General features: G+C 37.4%; 3 protein-coding genes across 3 annotated transcripts; 1 reads left to right on the forward strand and 2 right to left on the reverse strand.

Moving 5' to 3' along the window:
• Positions 1-615: 615 nt before the first annotated feature.
• Positions 616-16,411, forward strand: sema4bb (sema domain, immunoglobulin domain (Ig), transmembrane domain (TM) and short cytoplasmic domain, (semaphorin) 4Bb). Its single transcript, XM_079867489.1, has 15 exons — positions 616-926; positions 4,174-4,588; positions 7,174-7,334; positions 7,416-7,478; positions 7,570-7,668; positions 8,393-8,504; positions 8,623-8,739; positions 9,153-9,298; positions 10,655-10,830; positions 11,008-11,158; positions 11,273-11,483; positions 11,572-11,687; positions 13,714-13,871; positions 13,958-14,040; positions 14,124-16,411. Exons 2-15 carry the CDS (start codon positions 4,432-4,434, stop codon positions 14,921-14,923), a joined length of 2,550 nt encoding a protein of 849 aa, XP_079723615.1. The 5' UTR covers positions 616-926; positions 4,174-4,431; the 3' UTR covers positions 14,924-16,411.
• Positions 16,412-16,578: 167 nt separating this feature from the next.
• On the reverse strand, positions 16,579-18,468 carry harbi2 (harbinger transposase derived 2). Its single transcript, XM_079867490.1, has 4 exons — positions 17,983-18,468; positions 17,789-17,904; positions 17,589-17,700; positions 16,579-17,506 (listed from the first exon to the last, which is right to left on the reverse strand). Exons 1-4 carry the CDS (start codon positions 18,413-18,415, stop codon positions 17,100-17,102), a joined length of 1,068 nt encoding a protein of 355 aa, XP_079723616.1. The 5' UTR covers positions 18,416-18,468; the 3' UTR covers positions 16,579-17,099.
• A 1,784-nt stretch (positions 18,469-20,252) lies between these two features.
• serf2b (small EDRK-rich factor 2b) lies at positions 20,253-21,717 on the reverse strand. The gene is made up of 3 exons (XM_079867618.1): positions 21,574-21,717; positions 20,736-20,844; positions 20,253-20,641 (listed from the first exon to the last, which is right to left on the reverse strand). Exons 1-3 carry the CDS (start codon positions 21,578-21,580, stop codon positions 20,575-20,577), a joined length of 183 nt encoding a protein of 60 aa, XP_079723744.1. The 5' UTR covers positions 21,581-21,717; the 3' UTR covers positions 20,253-20,574.
• Between the last annotated feature and the right edge of the window lie 27 nt (positions 21,718-21,744).

Here is a 21,744-nt window from a genome sequence, read left to right on the forward strand (position 1 = left end):
ATATATATATATATATATATATATATATATATATATATAAAAAAAAATTTTTGGGCCAATTATAAATAAAAGTACAGATTTTTGACTTGTCTTGATTTGAACATTTTTATTTGGCTCTTTTAAATAGTCACATGACCTGTTTGCTCCTCTGAAACTTGAAAGTTGATGTAGGCTATGCCTCAAAGCTCCATAAAAGGAAAGTGATGTGTTAAAGGTATAGTTTACTTAAAAATGAAAATTCTGTCATCATTTGCTCACCCTGTAGTAAATGATGACAGAATTGTCATTTTTAAGAGAACTATTCCTTTAAACATAATAATACAGATACATATTTTGGACAGACGGTATAAGGACCTATTTTTTTTTTTATTATAATACATTCTATCATGTAATGTAAACATATACTGGTCACATTTATGACCGGTGGAAAACCATTTTGTATAAGTAACTAGGCTAACTAAAAAATAGCCTACATTAAATAAAGTACAGAATTATTCTTGGATTAGCATGTAATTTATTTGTCCTCCACAATTGCCTGATAAAACACAAAAGCACTTTCTGGTTCTTGTTTACCAGAGAGAAATTTTGACTGTTAGTTTCCCACTGGTTACAATTGAGACCAGAGTTCGTCGGATAAAGGGAGAGCACCTCTAGTTTAATGTGTGTGTGTGTGTGTGTGTGTGTGTGTGTGTGTGTGTGTGTTAGTTAGAGGTGTGGCTCCAGTCAATGGTTTGAGGAGGAGGAGGAGTGTCGAGTGTCTCAGTCAGCGCAGCGGTAGATCCATGAGCAAAGAAATCAGCGGCTGAATTTTATACAGTTAACCGGGACCGAGAGGAAGGAAACATGGTGGAATACAAATCTAAAGGCTCATTTCCAAATCACACCAACTGGCAGTCTCTTCGGAGAGAGATTTATTGGCTTTAGTGGTAAGTTACGTATATAAACAATAAGTTAAAGAGGGGGGCAGTGGGTAGACCAAGAGGTGCGATCTAGGATTCAGTATTGTTCGTATGAATATGTAGGACTGACCACGTTTATCTGTTGAATGCTGGGTGTGTAAAATCACCTGTTGCAAAACATCACTTTTTACTATCAGTCAGTAATTTATTTTCGTTTAACATAAGCGATGTGGTGTATTAGGATTCAGGCTGTATATCGAGTATTTGTAGTGGTATTAGAGGGTGGGTGAGTTAGTTGGGGGTGGGTATGTAGGTAGGTGGGTGGGTGGGAAATGGGCTCAAATAAACAAGGTGGTGCTGGATTGTGCGCATGTGTTATCATGCAGTCACGCAAAGTAAAGCTCGAGAGCTTACAAGTACTTGTGAGGGAGAATAAACGTTAAAATGTAGCGGAACTATGGAAAAGTAGTCATTGTTGTGAAGGGGGTGCTGATAAAAGCTGTATTTTTAATGTGCTTCCACCCTCTTTAAATTGATCAAAAAACGTATTTGTTACAATACTATTGCTACTATTTTATATCAATGGTATAGGCTTTGCTTTTCATAACTGTTGTTTCATTATCATATCACGTGGAGCAGATCATCATTAAAATTGTGGCAGCGGTTTTAAGTTTACAGCAAATATGACCACTGCATTAAAAAGTAAAGCAATGTTCTGATAACAAACTATAGTTATAGATTTTAGATTTTTGTCAAATTAGGTCTGTGTCACTGTTGGAAAAACCAACCCTACTAGACCTTCATCAAGATTGTAAATCGCTGCCCATCAGTAGTCCAGCAATCCGTTAACTACAGTTTGGGCCAGACATGTTGACCACAAATGACCAGCACTGTCCAGCCTGAAACCATGTAAAACCAACCACCATCACAAAGGTTACACAGTCTAATGTATGTTCTCAATAGTCCAATGATTCATGACCATAAGCCAGTTGTAAACAATTAAAATAACTGTTCAGTTAAACTGATAAAGCAGACCGTCATAAATAATCAGTTTGATACTGAAGCTTACTGTTCACTATGAATATGTCAGGCAAATGAAAGCATGTACAGAACGAAAAAAGACTATTAGCCTACATTTGTTTACTTGGATATTTGAAGGGCAGTTGATACTGAAATTTACTTGTCCCACGTTTGCTGAACCCATCCTATAACATGTGAATTTTCTTTGTTTCAATGTCAAAGATACTTCAATCAAGTAGTGCATTCATTAACATTGCTATTAAGCATTTTAATTATGAGTGGGATCTGAAAACTGATATCATCTTGCTTAATTGGGTTGGGTGGACTTTTAACTTTGTTTACGCTTCAGATCATGTAACTTTGGAGTGTAGTATGAGGGAGTTTGATAATGATTAACATGTAAGATAACAATTTGAATGAAATGAGTGATCAAGACATTTTTTTCCACAAAAGACCATTTTAGTTACAGAATAAAAAACAAGTACCGTAATCTAAACTGTGAGATACGTGGTAATATTTTCAGTCTAAGACTGAAGATTGAGTGTTGCTAAAAATAAATATATAAAAAAACAGGTTAAAACTGTAGTTCCTCTGGGTGGTTAGATGAGTGAAGAGAGCTCATGAAAGCAGACCTTTATTGTTTACATAAAATCTGCTCTCTTTAGAACAGCATCAGCCTTTTGCATCAAAGACTATGAGGACTAGAGAATGAATACCTTGTATGCCCTATCAAAGAACCTTTTGATGTTTATATTATTTGGTAAAGATAGTGTGAGTTCTCCTGTTTTGAGTCAGTAGGGAGTCAACAAATAATAACCAGCTCTCCATTTGGTTTATCACTTTGCCAGAGGAAAAGCCCTGCCTAAGGACTCACTATGTAAAGGGAAGTAGTAAAAGATTTGTAAATTTTATTGCATATATCAGAGATCTTTTTGAAGTAAAAGATAACAAGTTTGACCTCGGTATCTGTGTCATTCTTCTCTAGATGTAATGTTTGGCAGAATGTTCAATTGTCTATGGCGACAGTGATACGCTTCATTAAGAGTGTCCTAAGAATGTAAGACTTTATTGTATGTTTACACTTGTTCACATTGCATAATATTTTCTGCTGTTAAAAAGTTACATCACACTTTTTAATCAATCATAATCTTGAGTACAAAAATCCTCAGGTTGATAGGTCAAATTATTAATCCCCCTTTCAAGTCATCATCTTTTGAGATCATGCATGTCAGATCATTTCAACATTAATGGAGGGTCAATAGTTTGCAAAAGATCGCATAGTAAGGGAGGTTTTTTTATAGAGCTGTGTTTTTTGTGTGTGTACATGACCGGTCTGCTGTAGCAGTAGTTTATGAAAGTATACGCAGTCTGATTTATTTTTATCTCTGTCTTTAATCATTTAGAAGTGCCTGTCTTCCAATTCTGACTCTTGAGTCTTAGCAGCAGCACAGGACAGTTATGTGACATCTGCAGGCTGTATGGGTGTTTGTGTACATCTTGTACTTATGTCAGTACTACACACATTTAGGTGGAACTTTGTTACATCTATGCACGATTTAGGCTATATTGCTGATGTATACATCTGTAGTTAAATGTTTACATGGCCAAACTATGGGCTGTTTAATGGTCTAAACTGTTTGCGTTTTATGGTTTGCAGTGCTAAAGACAAAATGGTCACCTGATCTTACTGACAGTTTATTTACTGGCAGTCCAGATTCGGAATTGACTGTTGATTTTAATTTTCTCCAAAATAATAATAAATAAATAATACAAATATTAAAAATAAATAGAAATTGAGAACATAGCCTAAGCGTGATCAGTATGGAATTTTGTAATTTTATTTGTGTGTTGTGTTTGAGGCTACAGAGACTACACAGCCTTCCTGTTTTCAGGACATACCACCCTTAAAAGCTGATCAGGCCAAAAGGGAGGAGTTGATGCATTTCCAAATTCTGTTTGGATAAAGTCATGCAGAGGAGGACATTAGATTCAGCCTCTTTCCCACAAAAACACTGAAACATGTGCTGTGGATGTTGAGATCAGCCTCCTTTGAACTGAGAAACATCTATGAGTTGTCTTGAGTTCTTTAATTCAGGCGTGAGGTGGTTTTATCAGCTGTGAATGGCTATAACTCATGGTTGTAGCAAAAATGAAATTATTCTTATTATTCCCTCCCAGGGAAGCCACATCATTCAGTCTGTTGGTTTCTGTTTAATCGTGTGATTTAAATGTGCTTCTGTTTCTCCCTCTGCAGATTCCAGACGGTCTAATTGGAGTTTGCAACGTGGATAGTCTCTATTAGGAGGAATGTGTTGTTTAAAATAAGTGTGTGTTTACCCACAAGGATCTGATATCCCTCCACCTTTGACCTCTTTGAGGGCATAATTGCAGTATGGCAAGGTCTCGGTGACCTTAAGTATCCCTGAAAGAATCAACGACAGGGTGTAAACATTTAATTTGAATACCAAAGATACCTGGAATATTACAATCTTCAATTGCAAAGCAGTTGACCATGGCGACCAAATGGAAAGTCCAATGGAAAGTATCCATGGAAACCACAAACTCTTTCTGGCTCTTGTTTTGGACCATATGGACTTTTTTGGCTGGAGTTTTACAAGCAACCGTGGTTAATGAAGATGATGTCACAGCACGCATCAGTTTCTCATATAGTAAGTGCATGAAATAATTTGTTATTCAGCAGGTGCTTTCTTATAGAAAGCTATTTACACTTCACTTACTACTGTAAAGGCCCGTTCACACCCAAGAATGAAACTATAATGATAAAGATATAGGCTAGTTCTAAAAAAAAATCTGAATATAAAAGAAGGTAACACTTTATTTTGATTGTCCCCTTTAGACATATTTTTGACAATAAAGTACGTTACACCTACATGTCAACTAACTCTCATCAGAGTATTAGTAGACTATCAGCTCAATATCTGCTAACACTTTATTTTGATGGTTCCCCAACACACATTCTGCTGACATAAGTAACTGTGCAAGTACATGTAAACTTATTCTGCTAACTAGGACCCCTTATTCTACTAACCCTACCCCTACTTCTAACAGTCAACTAACTCCTAATACTCTACTGCGAGTTAGTTGACATGTAAGTGCAACTCTACTTATACCCAAGAGAATGTCTAAAGCGGGCCGTCGGAATAAATTGTAACCTAAAAGAATAGCAGATGAAGAACTATAACGATAACAGCACAGAGAAACGATATCGTTGGAATCTCTTTCAGAAGTTTTTTTTCCAGCTGATGAATGATAAAACAATGACAGCCAATCAGAATCCATCCTGCTTGAAAGAGCTTGAGCATTTTAAGTGGCAACAATATTATACAGGGCTCCTACGCAATTTGGAAAAGTATGGCATTTGATTTGAGTAATTTTCAGGCCTGGGAAGGTATGGAAAAAAGAAAGCAGTGTATGGAAAAATATTTGCATTTCTAGACTATTGCCCCTGTTTTCTATAATTATAGTTTTCTATAATAGAAAATTGAGAATTTAATGAAAATAAATGTATCATACAAGAAGTGTGTTTTCATGGCAGCTGTTTAGTGCTTCTTTAGTGATTGTCAAACACGACTGCCACTATTGCGCCATCAGCCCATTTGGCCGTGTAGTTTCTTGGCCGCCACAGAGTACGTGTTAAAGCAGACCTAAGGCTTTGAAAAATGATGTACTTCCCTAACGAAAGCCAATTTTTGAACACTTTTTACAATACCAGTCTTTTTTTATAGACCCTTGAACTTGGCAGATAGGACAATGCACACAGCTGTATTGTGCCATCATCCCATTTAGCGTCATGGTTTCTCTGCTGCCACAGAGGATGCATTAAATTGGACATTAGGCCTTGATATTAGAGGTACTACCCTAAGGAAAGCCAAATTTTGAGCAAATAGATCTCTATTAATTCATATGCACCCATGCTCTCGTTTTCTTTATAGTAAGATGGCAGTGACGCTCAAAGGAAATAGATTATATATAAAACTAGAAATTGTAATGCGTTGGCACGCAAAAAAATTCCCGTGCGCATGTGAATAGTTTCTCAAGGGCATGCAAAAGTCTTATTTTTTTGTATTTTAGGGGCTCTGTATGTTGACCCCTGAGAAAATAAACATATTTACAGATTGCAGTACTATATACCAAATTTAAAGCTCAAAATAATGTTGTATGAACCATTAATGTTAAATATGGTTTATGATAAACAGAGAGGTTTGGAAATTTGAGTCTGGAAAAGTATGGCATTTTGAAATGGAAAAATGTTTAGGAACTCTTACCAAGGCTGCATTTATTTGATCAGAAATACAGTAAAATATTGATATTAATACAGCAAACAATAATATTGTGAAATATTATAACAATTGTTTATAAATATTATAACTGTTTTCTATTTTAAAGTGTAATGGCAAAGATTCCTGTGATGGCAAAGAATGTCACAGTTGTGCTGCTTAATATTTTTTGTGGAAGCCATGATATGCGTTTTTCTTTGAAGAATAGAAAGTTAAAAAGAACAGCATTTGAAATGGAAATGTTGCATAAAATGGCATTTTATGCTCACAAAAGCAGCAATGTCAGTAATGAGCACTGCATTCTGTGGAAGAAGCTCTGCTGGCCCAGATTCCCTCAGACTACCACTCATCTGCTATAATTTAGCTCAATTTTAGGGCTACTTGAACTGCCATGATGTTTCTTATTCCCAAAAGACCCATTACGAGACTGTTCCAAATGTTCCACATTCACTCATCTTAGCCAAACACACATGAGGGTTTAATCCTTGATTGTAAACATTTACAAGAGCTATTAGAACCATTTGCAAACCCTGGCTGGTCTACTGTAACAGCTATACTCATTAATCATTTGAGGTGGAAATGCAAATGTAATGGTTGTACTTAGACCAAATGGCTTGTAAAAGGTTTTATGTCAGTAAACACTGACGTTAGTGACCTCTGTGCCTTGCCAGGAAAACCTTCTGGACATGCGAACCAACATAATTTTAAAGGGTCGGTTTGTCTGCTAGGTTTGTGTAGTTTTGAAGGAGCATTCCATGTGAGGAATGCAAGATGCTTTCTGAATGTACTGTAAGACTTTATTTAGACACTGTTTAAAAAAAAAAAAAAATTATATATATATATATATGTGTGTGGGGTGTGTGTGTGCGAAACATTAAGATTTTTTTGGATAACATTGATTTTTGTTCTTTTTATGACATGTGCGAAGTAATATTTTTGCCTCTGGGTGTGTTCAGATGCAGAAGGGCGATCAGTGAGAGAGTTCTCTGTGGATGGTGTGTATAACTATTCAACTCTTCTGCTGAGCCCAGATGAAAACAAGATCTACGTGGGAGCCAGGGAGAACATATTCTCTCTCAGCCTGGACAACATCAGTGTGACGTATCTACAGAAAACAGTAAGTGTGTGCGAGAATGTTTGTAGTAGTGTGTAGGAGTGCATTTTGATGGTACTCAGCATTGTTTTGTCTCTTCTGCAGCTCACATGGAGCACTCCAGAAAAGAAGAGGAAGGAGTGTATCTTCAAGGGAAAGGACCCCCAGGTATAAGTGTGTTGCGGTTATTGTTAATGTAAATGTGACATAATATATTAAAACAACAAACTAAAAGATAATCTGCCTTTATGTGTTTCAGACTGACTGTTTCAACTACATCAAGATTTTACTGCATTTGAACAGCACACACCTGTATGTGTGTGGAACATATGCCTTCAGCCCCATCTGCGCTTACATTGTGAGACATCTCTTCTTCTTTTTTTAAATCTATTTTAAAAATTAAGTTCTTAGAAATGTACTCTCTATATGCATGTCGGATTCATACAGTTTGGAAAAACTTGAGGATTTAAATTTAATGTCTCTAAAAATGTGATATTACGTAAACAGTATTAATATAAAAGTGATTTTTAAAAGTAAAATAATCTGATTTTCATATATATCTGATGGTCATGAAGGTCTGTAGACAGTTTCTCTATGGTGTCATTTATTTAATTTGTATTATTATTGTTGTTTTTTCACACACACACACACACACACACACACACACACACACACACACACACACACACACACACACACACACATATATACACATATATATATATATATATATATATATATATATATACATATATATATATATATATATATATTTAATTCTTTTACTGAAGCTTTGTTTCTTCATGATGTTGATCAGGGCACCATATTATATTTTGGGACAGTTATTTCACCGTAATTTTTTACCTTTTTCCCCAAAAAGAAATATTTAAATGGAAAATGGAAATTAAAATGAGGTGTATTTAAGTCATTGTGTATTTAAAATGCTTTTCTAATGTATTTTTGAATAAAATAATATATAGGACAAAAACCTGAGCTTTATGTAATTGACCCATTTGTGCAAGTGTGTCTGGTGTCATTTGATTTAACGAATGACGTGTTTGTGTTTTTCATGAAATTTGTAGAACATTTCAAGTTTCTCTCTGGAAAGAGATGAAAAGGGGGAACCCGTTATGGAGGATGGCCGTGGACGCTGTCCATTTAATCCAGAATCCAGATCTACAGCTATTACAGTCGGTGAGTATACTCATCAAAAACAATGCAATCTTTTTGTTTGAACTTCATATATAAACATCATTAAGTTTGATGAAAAGGTTGATTTAGTGTTAATGAGCACTTGAATGTTTTGTTATAGATGGGGAACTGTACACTGCTACTGTCAGTAACTTCCAGGGAAATGAACCCACCATATATAGGAGTCTAGGGACTGGCACCCCTCTCAAAACGGAGAACTCTCTCAACTGGCTCCAGGGTAAATATATACAAACACACACACTTCCTCACAAGGGACCTTCTCAGAGATTAATATCTAAAAATAAATGCCAGCATCAGTGATTACAGAACCATGCTTTCTCACGCATGTTGGAAACAGAAAATTACTGACTGATACTGATGTTAAATAAACAGTTGTACAGTTTTGTTTTCTGGAATATGGTAAATGTGTGTGTGTGTGTGTGTGTGTGTGTGTGTGTGTGTGTGTGTGTGTGTGTGTGTGTGTGTGTGTGTGTGTGTGTGTGTGTGTGTGTGTGTGTGTGTGTGTGTGTGTGTGTGTGTGTGTGTGTGTGTGTGTGTGTGTGTGTGTGTGTGTGTGTGTGTGTGTGTGTGTGTGTGTGTGTGTGTGTGTGTGTGTGTGTGTGTGTGTGCGCGCGCGCTGTGGTCCGTCAGACCCAGCGTTTGTAGGTTCTGCTCATATTACAGGTCAAGACAGTGAGAGAAGTGATGATCAGATCTATTTTTTCTTCAGTGAGATGGGAAAGGAGTTTGACTTCTTTGATAACACCATAGTGTCCAGGATTGCACGTGTGTGTAAGGTAAGATGGAGTGTTTAAGCAGTTCACACAGTGTTGATAAAGTCAACATAAACCTGAAAAGAAAAGAACACGCATACAGAAATCCCAATATATCCACTATCAGTATACACTAAGTATATTCATATCTTCTAAAGATTCCTCATCTCATTTTTTGTTTAGCACTAAAGGTCAAAATGAAAAAAAAAAAAAATTGACTTGTTTACTTTTACATGTTTCCTGGTGTTATAATGCAAAATCCATTAGTTCACATTATATTATAAAGTCTTCATAATCTTTAATTTAAGTGTAATTATTTGTTCTGGCTTTGTATGAACTTTTTTGTACACTTATTAGATATTGTTAACCAATAGCTAAATAGCCAGTCAACATTGCTCCATTCTCCATTTTGAGAGAACCCTATTGAGAAGCACAAATGATGGCAGGGACGGTACCTAGAAAGACATTGACTTAAAGGGGTAATTCACCTCTGGCAAGATGTGCTTTAAATAAAACTAGACGGTTTATGCAGTAGATAGCCTTTCTTTTAATCAGAGAAAAGGGGTGTTGGTGGTGGTCCCTTTACTAAACTATATTGTGCATAGATGAGGGATACAAAAATGCGGACGTACAATTTGAAGTTTTAACAAAAGTCAGCCAGATGACATGTTTTGCATTATCCAGTGGACTTTAGCTGACAAATAAACCGGGAGATCTTGGTGCAGATAACATGGGGAAAGAATACACATTGTTCATTTACATATACTATTGGGATTGACAAAGCTGGTTGAAAATCTGCACACTTGTCATTTAATTAGAAGTCATTGAGCCTAACAGATGAAACTGGCACATATTTACATATTTTTTAGTAAATTGTTGGGACACTTCTGAAACCGGGGCGTCTGGTCACCCTAGTTTCATGTTAATTTAAGAAGCAGATGAACAAGGTGAATCACAGAAGGCTGTGAACTCTGCCCTATTAATGTTCACATATGTGTTAATTTCCCACCCGTTGACGCTCCCTTCCTCCCTGACTTCCATGGGAGTACATTGATAATACCATGTTTGTTTGTTTTTTGACATGTACCAAGGCATTACAATATTATTATTTGAAATACCCTGGATAATTATATAAATACTATAGTATATGAATATGATAATCGTTCCGTACTGTGGTGTCACTATCTGAAACTGTCACTGTACCATTGGTACTGCAACAATCCCCCCCCCCCCCCCCCCCCCCCAAGATGCTCTGAAACCAGGGCTGGAGTTCTGATGCCCCCTAGTGGTCCTTCAGAGTATTATAAAATATTGTAAGTGAGGAAAATATGTTGAAAGTGTTAATCAGCTGCTTGTGTGTGTTTGTGTGTATAACCCCAGGAGGATCAAGGTGGAGAGAGAGTTCTGCAGAAGAAATGGACCACATTTCTTAAAGCTCAACTCTTGTGTTCGCTACCCGATGACGGTTTTCCTTTCAACATCATTCAGGATGTATATGTGCTTCCAGCCCAACGCAAGAAAAACACACTCCTCTATGCAGTGTTCACTTCTCAATGGTGAGCGGAAAAATAGAGACGGGCACAGGAAGATAATGTTTTTCTGTACTAATACTAGTAATACTATACTAATACAATATACTAGAAACTGTTTGCTCTAATTTAACACTGCAAATTCTAATGTGTCCGTTCTAAAATGTAAACTTTTTTTCTAATTTGTTGCTATATGTTTTGTAGGAGTAAAGGTCTAGCAGGCAGTTCAGCAGTGTGTGTGTTCAGCATGGATCAGGTAGAACAAGCGTTTACTGGCCGTTATAAAGAGGTGAACAGAGAGACACAGCAGTGGTACACACACACTCTCTCTGTACCTGAACCACGACCTGGAATGGTAAGATGACACACACTCCCACATATACACTTTACCAGTTCTGTATAAGTGGAGGATCTTTGAGTTTCTGTGAAGCTTTTTGTGAAGCTTTTTTTTTTCTTTTCTTTTCTACAGTGTATTACTAATGCTTCAAGGCAGCTGGGAATAGACTCGTCCCTAGATATGCCAGACAAGGTACTAAACTTTGTGAAAGACCACTTCCTGATGGACAGACCTGTCAAAAGTCAGCCTGTGCTCTTCACACACTCCGTGCACTACACACAAATCGCTGTACACCACGTGCAAGGCCTCCACAGAGCTTACGATGTGATGTTCATCGGCACAGGTATGTTGTGTTTTTTGAGTGTCTTATTTTCTCTGATTTCAATTTCTTTTCTAATTAGCTGTTGATGTTGTGCTCTGTGATTTGACAGATGATGGACGTTTGCAAAAGGCTGTGAATGTTGCTGGTACGATGCACATCATTGAGGAGATCCAACTGTTCCCAGAAAAACAGCCTGTACAAAACATTGAGCTGGATTCAGCTAAGGTGTGTGTGTGTGTGTGTGTGTGTGTGTGTGTGTGTGTGTGTGTGTGTGTGTGTGTGTGTGTGTGTGTGTGTGTGTGTGTGTGTGTGTGTGTGTGTGTGTGTGTGTGTGTGTGTGTGTGTGTCTGTGTTTATGTAGTAACACTTTACAAAGAGGTTCAATCTGTTACTATTAACTAATGTATTAAATACTATGAACTAATAATAAAAAATACTTTTACAGCATTTATTAACCTAGGTTAAGTAAGGAATAATTGACGACAGGCCGTTGAATTATTAGAAAAATAATGCACACCCGAGGTGGTAATGCGGTCACGACGCGAAGCGGAGTGGCCGTTCACCTCGGGTGTGCATTATTTTTCTAATAATTCAACAGCCTGAAGTCAATTATTCCGCTTATACTACAGTTACCACACCTCGAAACATTGTTCAGATTATGTATTTCAAGACGTTTGTAAAGTTTTTGTCATTAAAACGCTCTTGTATGTAGGACTAATTTCTTACGCATCTAATCCCATGCCTCCGTTGCTAATTCCAAAACGTCATTTTAGAGTTAGTAACGGAGGTTTGAGCCACTGATAGCAGACTAATGCTGGGGACACACGACTAGCTGACACATTCTCTGACTGTATTCATCGACTGCAGCAGATTTTAAACACCGACTTTGAACACAGATTGAACGCGCTGAACACGTGTTTGGGCATGATCAGTCATACATATCAAATTACATTCATAACCGGCCTTAAAGTGTGTCCCCAGTTATTAATGCAGTTATTAGAGAGAGAGATGTTGCAATAATGAGACAGAAAAGCATGTGCGTCAATATAATTATTTATTTATTAATTCAATTCCTTTTAATTAATTCGAATTCATTCTTTTTTTTTCTATTATTGACAGATGACAGACAAGCCAAATAAATGAAACACAAAGCCCTTTTAACAAGTAGGCCTATCAATAATTATTTATTTGTTATATTATCTGCAATAATAATCCGTGCAGCAGGACTATCCATTTATTTAGCCTATATTCAGTTTAATTTTCTATTGATTATAGATAGGACTATATACTTTATTTATTCAAATTAAACTGCATGTTTCCATTGATTGTGAAGCTAGACATTGAAAATTCCAGATCAAGCGCATGCGGCTAAATGTTTTTTCTTGTTATGAATTGTATCCTATTTTCCGTTATTACCGTTAACTACGCGAAGTGATATGGAACTGTAATGCGGTCAAGACCTGCCTGGAACTACTTTAGCCGTGCATTTCCCTGAAAATAATGCACACCTTAGAACGTTCGTCAACCAATCAGATTCAAGCATTCAACGGCCCTGTAGTATAATGTTAATTAATGTTAATTTCTGCATATACTACATTTAATATTCATTAGCATGAATAATTAACAACAATATGTGGTCTATTTAACGAAGCTATTTTAATAAATGCTGTAAAATGATTGTTACTTGTAGGTTCTTGATAACTAATGCATTAACTAATGTGAACAAAACGTGTTACTGTTTATTTGTACTTATGAAAAGTTGCATTCATGTTATACACTACCATTCAAAAGTTAGGGGTCAGTAAGATTTTTTTTATGTATAAGTCATGTACTATTGTCTTATACTTGCCAAAGCTATATTTAATTTGTTAAAAAAAAAACAGTACAAAATGTAATTTTATTTCTGTGATGGCAAAGCTGAATTTTCAGCAGCTTTTACTCCACTCTTCAGTTTCACATGATCCTTCATATATCCTAAATCATTCTAATATGCTGATTTGCTGCTCAAGAAACATTTCTTAGTATTATCATAATGCTTATTTTTTTCTTTACAATTTTATAACATTATGAATATCAATACTGTCACTTTTGATCAGTTTAATGTATCCTCGTTCAGAAAAAAATGGTACTTATTACTCGCCCCAAACTTTTGCACAGTAGTGTATTTGAATTACACATTTACTTTCACTTGTTCTCTACAAAGATTGTATTTCACTCTCTTACTCTCAATCATCTCTCTCTCAACAAACAGGGTTTGTTATTGATGTCGTCACACTCTGGTATTGTGCAGTTGCCTGTAGCAAACTGCAGTTACCATAACAACTGTGGCGAGTGTGTTTTGGCCAGAGACCCATACTGTGCTTGGACAGGAACACACTGTACTGACGTCACACGAATCACACCACAAAAGTAAGTCTTCCCTGTTTCAAATGATCTATTGAATGAATAATTTTCAGTACCAATACCAATCTTTTACCATCCTATGTGTGTTTCAGACAATGGCAGCAAGATATTGAGAAGGCTGACACTTCAACAAAATGTAACGGCACAATGTTCAGTGTGGACTCTGAAAGCTCAGGTAAACCTGCAAATCCTTACATATACAAGCATCTTATCATCCGTCTGAATATGTTATAGTATACGTTTCTTCTCTCTTTCTAGTGTTACCACGTTCTTTCCCAAATTCCCAAGCATCTAATTGTGAGATCATCATCGTCCCAGCTAACACCCTTCGCCTGCTCCCCTGCAATCTTCGCTCCAATCATGCCCACAGAAAATGGTTATACAAGCCAGATGTAAGTCACTTCCTGTTCCCCAGCCCAGATGGTGGATTGGTAGTCAGCGGCCGACCAGGCGGAGATGAGGTCTTCTCTTGTTGGTCAGGAGAACGTGGCTTCTGGCAACTTTTGGCCAATTACTGTGTAAAGGCAGAGCCTTTATCCGAGACCACAACCAATACTGGGCAGATAGATACACCTCTTATAATCCAAAGCATAGCGTCGGACATCCTGTCCGGTGAATCGGCACGCTCTGCTCAACCTCGCATAAAGACGTATGGCACAGAGCTGGCAGTAGTGTGTGTTTTGTTAGCTGTGTGTGTGCTTTCGTTCGGGCTGTCGGTAGCCTATAGACACAGGGGCCGGATGAAGGAGGTACTTAGAGGGGGAGAACAAACTGGAGGATCCCAAAAGAGCACAGTCAGGCCTGGGGAGAGTGTGCCCCTCAATGCTGGTGTGCTTCCAACCTCCCCATCCGACCACAAAAGCTACCAGACTTTGGAGGAAAACTGCGGTTACATAATCGCTCCATCAGAGACGAGCACGCAGCTCAACTCCAAGGAAGCACAGACACTCGCCCAAACGCCACAGAATGGGTTCAAAGAAAGTCATGTGGAGGTCAGTGACATTAGCCCTCGCCCCCGGGTACGACTGGGCTCTGAGATCAGAGACTCTGTGGTGTAAAACATAGACATTGCCAATGAGTTTATATGATTTATGCATAAACAATCTAACAGTCTTAATGTTCACTTGGGCAGCTTTCATGAAGACTAAGCGTACTGAGCCCTGAGTATTAAGAATAGATGTGACGTGCTCAGTGTGCGAATTGCCAAATTTGAGTTATTCAAGACAATGCCCTCAAATCACATCTTCTTCACTCTTTAATGTTAAACTTTAAGTTATGACAGTTTATTGTGTTGAATAAGTGTTGTAACAGAGATGCCGTCAGAGACAACTGGAGAAAGAGTGGACCAGATGGATGAGCAGGAGAGAAATGGGCAACAAGCCTTCTTGTGTGACTGGTACTGGTGCTTTATCACTGCCAAGACTTGAGTAATGATGCTTCGCTCAAGGTGAAAAAAAAGGTTTTATATGTCTATTTGTGTTACTTTGCCATTTTTGTGCAAAGATTCAATGCATACGTGTTTAATGAGGATATTTTAATCTTAAAAGCTGACTATGAAAACAACAACCCATCCTCTGCAAATATTCATTATACCAGCATTGAACACCAGGCAGTTCAAACCAGTGAGCTTGTTAGTGTCGCAGAACTTGGTAACTTTCTAAACATTTTTAGAAATCTGCTATCATTTTTATTTATTTCTTCTTTTTTTAAATCAATTTTTAATTTCTTAGCCTTTTTGAGGAATTAGTATGTTAGTGTTTTCTATTCTGTGATTCAAATGTGTTCTTATTAGTAAAGTGCCTGGTGTTAAATAATGGTATGATGTGTATGGAAATTTTAAATGCGAAAAAAAAAAAAAAATTGCTTTTAGATAAAATGTAGCAAGCGTGTATGAGCATCAAGAAACAATGTTTCTTAATACTTTTGAATGTACATTTGAAGAGCACAAGTACGAGGTTATGTATTGCCACACAGGTTGGTGGTAATTGTGTTCGGTGAGCATATAGTGCAGTGGATGGAGTCTAAACAGACAGAAACAAAGACAATGACACGGTACAATATAACAAAATTACAGTCGAAACAGTATTGTTGGCATTTGGTAAAGAGTGAGGTATACTGCAAGAGAAAAGAATGATACACATTGTGGATGAATTTGATGTAAATGTACAGTACAGCATGTACAAGGAAATCATACGTGGCTAATACAGTGAGATAATTTGGAGATTCCAGTTGGAAAAGGCTGAAAACATCTGCAAATTTGCAATCTGCTTTAGGGTTAAAAAAGAAAATGTAGAAGAACATGGTTACGTTAATGGGTCATCCAGACTTAAAACAAACGCTCTCTGACACAAACACTAACTTCGCTATTATAGACTTCCACTTGGAAAAATCTTTTTAATCCACATTAACCGTGACATGTTTGATGTTGTTTAATCATGTGTTACATTCCAACGTGTTTTCAGCTTGTGTGTTTGAATGGAAAATGTAAAGTAGATTGTGATTTTATATACTTTGACACTGTTTTGCTGTTGTTTTACATTGTACATTCACGCACTTTATTTTTTCTACCAGTATTTGTAAGCTGTAAATGAGGTAGGCCACTGTCAATGTCTTGGTTTCGTAGTCAAGGTTTGTACATTAAAAGAAGTTGTAAAATAGGTCTGAAAGAGTGTCTCCACAGTCTGACATGCAAAATAAAATTTTGCTTAAACTTGAACGAGTATCCGTCTTTGGAATTAAGGTCATTTCATATGCAGTTGAGAAAAAAAAAATCAGAAAGCTTCTTATGATCGATTTATGTTCTTGAAATAAAACAAAAACATTTATTATACATGATAATTATTATACACTGAGGTCCAAAACCTGAAACTGCACTCAAAAACTGAGATTCAAAACGTAATTGAAACTTAAAGCTTAAGAGTTTAAAATTCTAAGAAATGTTTCGTTTCAATCAAAAATGTGGATAATATAATTTTTATTGAAAAAGAAATGTATAAAAATTATAACAGAAGCAGGATTCTTACTGATATCGTCAGATTGAGGAATATATTATATTACATTACATATGAGAATTCACAACATGTGGAGTGGATTTACAGAGATTTAGAATAATGCATAATTAATGTGCAATTGCTTTGCTTTTCCATTGAGCATTTTTAACATCAACATGATGGAAACAAATTTAATGATAATAAAGGTGAATGCATTAATACGGCCTAATATGAAACATTTCTCTCAAACAAAATTATTTAGGTGGTCAGTGAAATATTCTGCAGTGATGGCATCTCTGACAGCTCTGCCAGCAGGATGGTCCTGATTAATGGGGTCAACATCATCATCATCATCATCAGGGGGGAGATAATATTCATCTGGCACTCGCTCCTTCCTTATAGTGGCTATGTTGTGAAGGACAACACATGCACCCACAATCTGAGATGCCCGCTCTGGTGACACTCTCAGGTCACGAAGACAGTTAAACCGTGCCTTTAAAATGGCAAGAGTCGTGTCAATCTTGAGCCTGGTTTGACTGAGGGCCATGTTAAAGTCATGCTGTGGTGTTGTCTCAGGGTCAGGGTAGGGGGTCATCAGAAAGCTCTGACATGCGTAAGTCTCGTCTCCCACCAGCAGACCGTCAAACAGCCCTGTCAATGAACAGAAAAAAGACGTGTCACAATAACGGTCCATTTTTGTAAAGTGTAATGTACTGTTGCCATTTTACCACACCTTCCTGTAAACGCTGGCACAACGACGAGTTCTCGAAAATCTGGTTGTCATGCATTGAGCCAGGCCATCTGGCATCCAGGCTTGTGATCATACACTGATGGTCACAAGTAATCTGTAATGAACATACTGCTGGTGAGTCCCACGTTTCACCATTACAATAATTAAAGTGGATGCATATTGGTTAAATGCAATATACCAACCTGAACATTGAGGCTGTGAGTAGCCTTTCTGTTAAGATAATTTGCCTCAATTTCTTTTATTGGAGTCGAGATTGGAATGTGTGTGCAATCTATTACTCCAATAGCTCTAGGGAATCCTTGCAAAAGATCACAACATTACCATCTCTTAATATCGATAATTATTGATGGTGTATTAGTGTGTTGCTCAATCTTACCAGCTATATTGGAGAAGCCCTCTTTTATGGCCACAGTGGGTAAATGACCGGGAAACACAACGAAAGTGTTCAGATATCTCTGGAGTGCGAGAACTACCCTACGAATTGTTCGGCAAACTGTGTTCTTGCTGAGCTTCTCGGCATCGCCCACTTCATACAAGTATGTACCACTCGCAAAGAAACGCAAAGCAATACAAATCATTTGCGGGACAGTGGTCGCGTGGCTCCGCCGCGTCGGGTTTTTAATATGGGGTTCTAGAAGCCGACAAAGATACAACATTCCCTCCGCCGAAAATCGGTATTTCTCGTGTAAGTTCACGTCAGAGAATGCTAGGGGGTTTTGTTTATCTCTAAGAACTCTTTCTCTGCGTAAAGCCCTTTGTACAATTTGGGCTCCGATATCTACAGGATTATCCAGAAACGGTGAAGCCATTTTGCTACTAGTACGCTCACTATGAGAATGGACTTGGTTACGTCAGAGTTGTGTCACTTTGCTCACAGCTGATTGGTCTAATGTCTGTTTACGAGCTGTTATCATGAATGAACGATGAACAATAGAGGTGTCTTGAACAAAACATGTCCCAGAGCAGTTTAACGTGTAGCATTTATTTGTACCATGGCTGTGTAAAATAAAAAGTAATCTTTCTTGAGTTGAGAAGGCTGCTGAAGTTGATGCTTTATTGAATCGGATCTTTTTTTCTGGTCTGAACGATTTATAAATCAGACTGATTCACTAAGAATTAGCTTTCACTGGTGTAAATGTTTAATAGCAGAAATGTTAAACCTGCTTGTGTGAAACTGTTGTCCACACACACATTGTTTATTGTTAGACACATTTATACTCTTAATTATTTTATGATCTGAATCATTGCTGCAACAAACTGAACTTAGACACAATCAGTTACAATACTCTTATTACTAAAACTTAATTGAAACCGTAATAAACAGGAAAATGTGTGCATATGGCTTTGTTGTTGTAACGCCAGGATGTCAGCGATCACGAGCTGTTCGAAAGAACCGATTCGTTAACCGATTCGCTAGCCCCGCCTCCTCTCTGCAAAACCCCGCCCCCCGAAGACATGTCAGCAAATCAAAATAATCGACAGATTCGTTTACAGAGTGTGTGGTTTCTTAAGGCGCCGGGCACCTAATTCAGTGATTATTTCAAGTTGCAGCAAGTAAGGTCATTTTCTGTAAAAGCTGACGGCATATTTAACAAGGGTAACCACACATTTCTGTTTTTGTGACACAGGCCTCATATGTTTTTTCCTGTAGCTCAAACAGTAGAGTATTGGTGCTTGCAACGGCCAAGTCATGGGTTCGATTCCCAGGGACAGCAAGAACTGATAAGAATGTAAAATCTAACCTTGAAACGCAATGCAAGTCGCTTTGGATAAAAGCGTCTGCCAGATGCATAAATGTAAATATAGTAACAGTGGTGACATATGCATTATTAGTCCGTTCCAACAGTTGTCAAAGCCAACTTTGAAGAAATTATTGACATTCTGAATAAGTAGAAAACAAATAATGATGAATGAGAAAAAATTGACTTATGTACCTGTTATGCCAGTAGAGAAGCTGGCACTGAGAGTTCACTACTGCTTTTAAGCATCGCTTTTTAACATCAAATCTGATTAGAAACATGCACTGCATTATTTGAATAGTCAATAATCATGTTGGAACTGCTTAAAGGAGCTGTATGTAAGAAATGTATTTCAATTAATCATAAAATGGCCCTGATATGTCACTAGACGTTAAGAAATCATGTTCATTTCAAATACTTATATCACTGACAACAGTAGTCCGGCCAGGATATTGTCATTTAAAAGTGAAGTTGCAGCCCTCAACTGATGTTGATGTTGTCATGTTGTGTTTTGGCCTGATGCCCCACCCTCCACCTATCTACCAATCACGAAGTCAGTTGTGTTTCGGCATCCGGGTTGCCAGCTCAGCTCTAGTTACCACAGCTGCAGCTATAAACGTTTGTGCTGGATCCTGCAGCCTATCTGGCAACCTCGAGTCAGGGGGAGGGGATACACCGCTCTACAGTAATTTGAAAGTGATTGCAGTACCAGTTTTGGCCACAATCTTACATACAGCTCCTTTAACAGTGATATATGGTTAAGGGTTGCGGTTTATAGAAATTTGCCCTCAACGCTAGTTAATTCCGTAAAAATAAGGAAAGAAAAAAATGTGAATTGTTAAAAACCTTAAATTCTTAAACACACATGCATATAGTATTATAGGGATAACAGTTTAATTGGTAGGTGTGAATTAAAATGTACATTTTTATTAAGAAGGGCACTTTATACAAAAATACAAGATTATAAGTCCAGTCCAGACATTTTTAGACTCCCATTTATTTGGGCTTGCTCGGATTATTTGAACATAAGAAACTCTCTCCTCCTCCATAGCTGAACACAAATCATTATGTACTGTGAGGTTGATATGCCCTTTCAAGCACATTATGGAGTTTGGGATGAAACATTAAAGAATCAAAGTCTCCACATCTACACAATGAAAGATATTTTTTTTCTTGACTAAAGGAAAAAAGATCTTGGATGCCATGCCGGTCACAACCCCGTCCACAGGTTATTTGGCTTTAGGGTCTCCTTTCTCACTTGCCTTTTTTTGCTTCTGCTGCATGATTTCAGCATCTCTGAAATACAAAAAAAAAAAAATCATATTCACATTCAGTAGGATGCGCTTTGTAATTCAAAGCATCTATATGTTATTGTTCTCTTTAGATGTACCTTTGCTTACGGGCGGCTGCTGAGAGGCCATCTTCATTTCTCTTCCCTTTGGTATTATCAGTTTGCTTCTTTGCATTCTTTTGACGGGCAAGCTCACGCTGATTTCCCCCTGCAGGACGAGAGATTTCAACACTCTTAATAGCTTGTTCATGCTCTACTCCCTTGAACAGACAAAGATTGCAGACAGGATAGAACATGCATCAACAAGAAGATGCCACTTTGTTTAAAATCTCTAAAGAAGTGTATTTAGAGAACGAGGAAGGTTGATGCTGTGTACAGTATAACACGTAAATCCAAATCTGTGTACAGTATAATCATGTGTGGCAGTGAGGCGACGTGGCAATGAAGGCGCCAGAGAGCCTTCAAAATAACAACATCCGCACACAACGATAGACTACCTAACGTTACTATCGCCGATACCACAAAAAAACAACAACATCCTGTTGTCTTATAACATAAAAAATACTTTCGCTGTATTTTACCTGGGTGGCATTAATGTTGCAATACAATTGACGATATAATTTAAGTTTGCTAATGTTAAACATCGGTCAACTTTTCAACTTTTTGACAATCATGTTTTAAAAAGTTTTCCGTGTCGTAGTATATATACAAATAATTAGTTTTCACTAACGTCAGCCTAAATCTGCATTTTGCCTGGTTTAGAAGCTTAATCTTGTGATTTCCTTTCGTGGACTTTACACAGAATAAGCTAGCTTGGCTAGTTAGTTAGCCTTGCTATTGTATTGCTCCTGAAACCTGGATTCCATTAATGTACTTACATTAGTAACAGTAGAAGCTTGATATAATGTCAACCGATTTAATAAAAATCAATACCCACTCGTCATGATCGCTCTTTTGTTGTCGCCGGAGCGCAAAGCTCAACCAGGCGTTACCTCTGTTACTTGTGATGGCTGGCGGACCGGAGTCTACTCGGAAGATTTACGACAACGCAGTGTCGGAACACAGCAGCGCGTTTCCAAGTGAACGTCCCTCGTGATTCTTGTGGACG

The sequence above is a fragment of the Squalius cephalus genome (genome assembly GCF_949319135.1).
Source record: "Squalius cephalus genome assembly, chromosome: 3".
NCBI lineage: Eukaryota > Metazoa > Chordata > Actinopteri > Cypriniformes > Leuciscidae > Squalius > Squalius cephalus.

Coding starts and splice junctions, on each gene's coding strand:
- sema4bb (XM_079867489.1), top strand. CDS start 4,432: ATGGCGACCAAATGGAAAGTCCAATGGAAAGTATCCATGGAAACCACA. Junction 9,299..10,654: donor GGATTGCACGTGTGTGTAAG/GTAAGATGGAGT, acceptor GTATAACCCCAG/GAGGATCAAGGTGGAGAGAG. Junction 11,688..13,713: donor TTGAGCTGGATTCAGCTAAG/GTGTGTGTGTGT, acceptor CTCAACAAACAG/GGTTTGTTATTGATGTCGTC.
- serf2b (XM_079867618.1), bottom strand. Junction 20,642..20,735: donor GCAGCCGCCCGTAAGCAAAG/GTACATCTAAAG, acceptor TTTGTATTTCAG/AGATGCTGAAATCATGCAGC.
- harbi2 (XM_079867490.1), bottom strand. CDS start 18,415: ATGGCTTCACCGTTTCTGGATAATCCTGTAGATATCGGAGCCCAAATT. Junction 17,905..17,982: donor GGGCTTCTCCAATATAGCTG/GTAAGATTGAGC, acceptor ATCTTTTGCAAG/GATTCCCTAGAGCTATTGGA. Junction 17,507..17,588: donor GTGCCAGCGTTTACAGGAAG/GTGTGGTAAAAT, acceptor GTTCATTGACAG/GGCTGTTTGACGGTCTGCTG.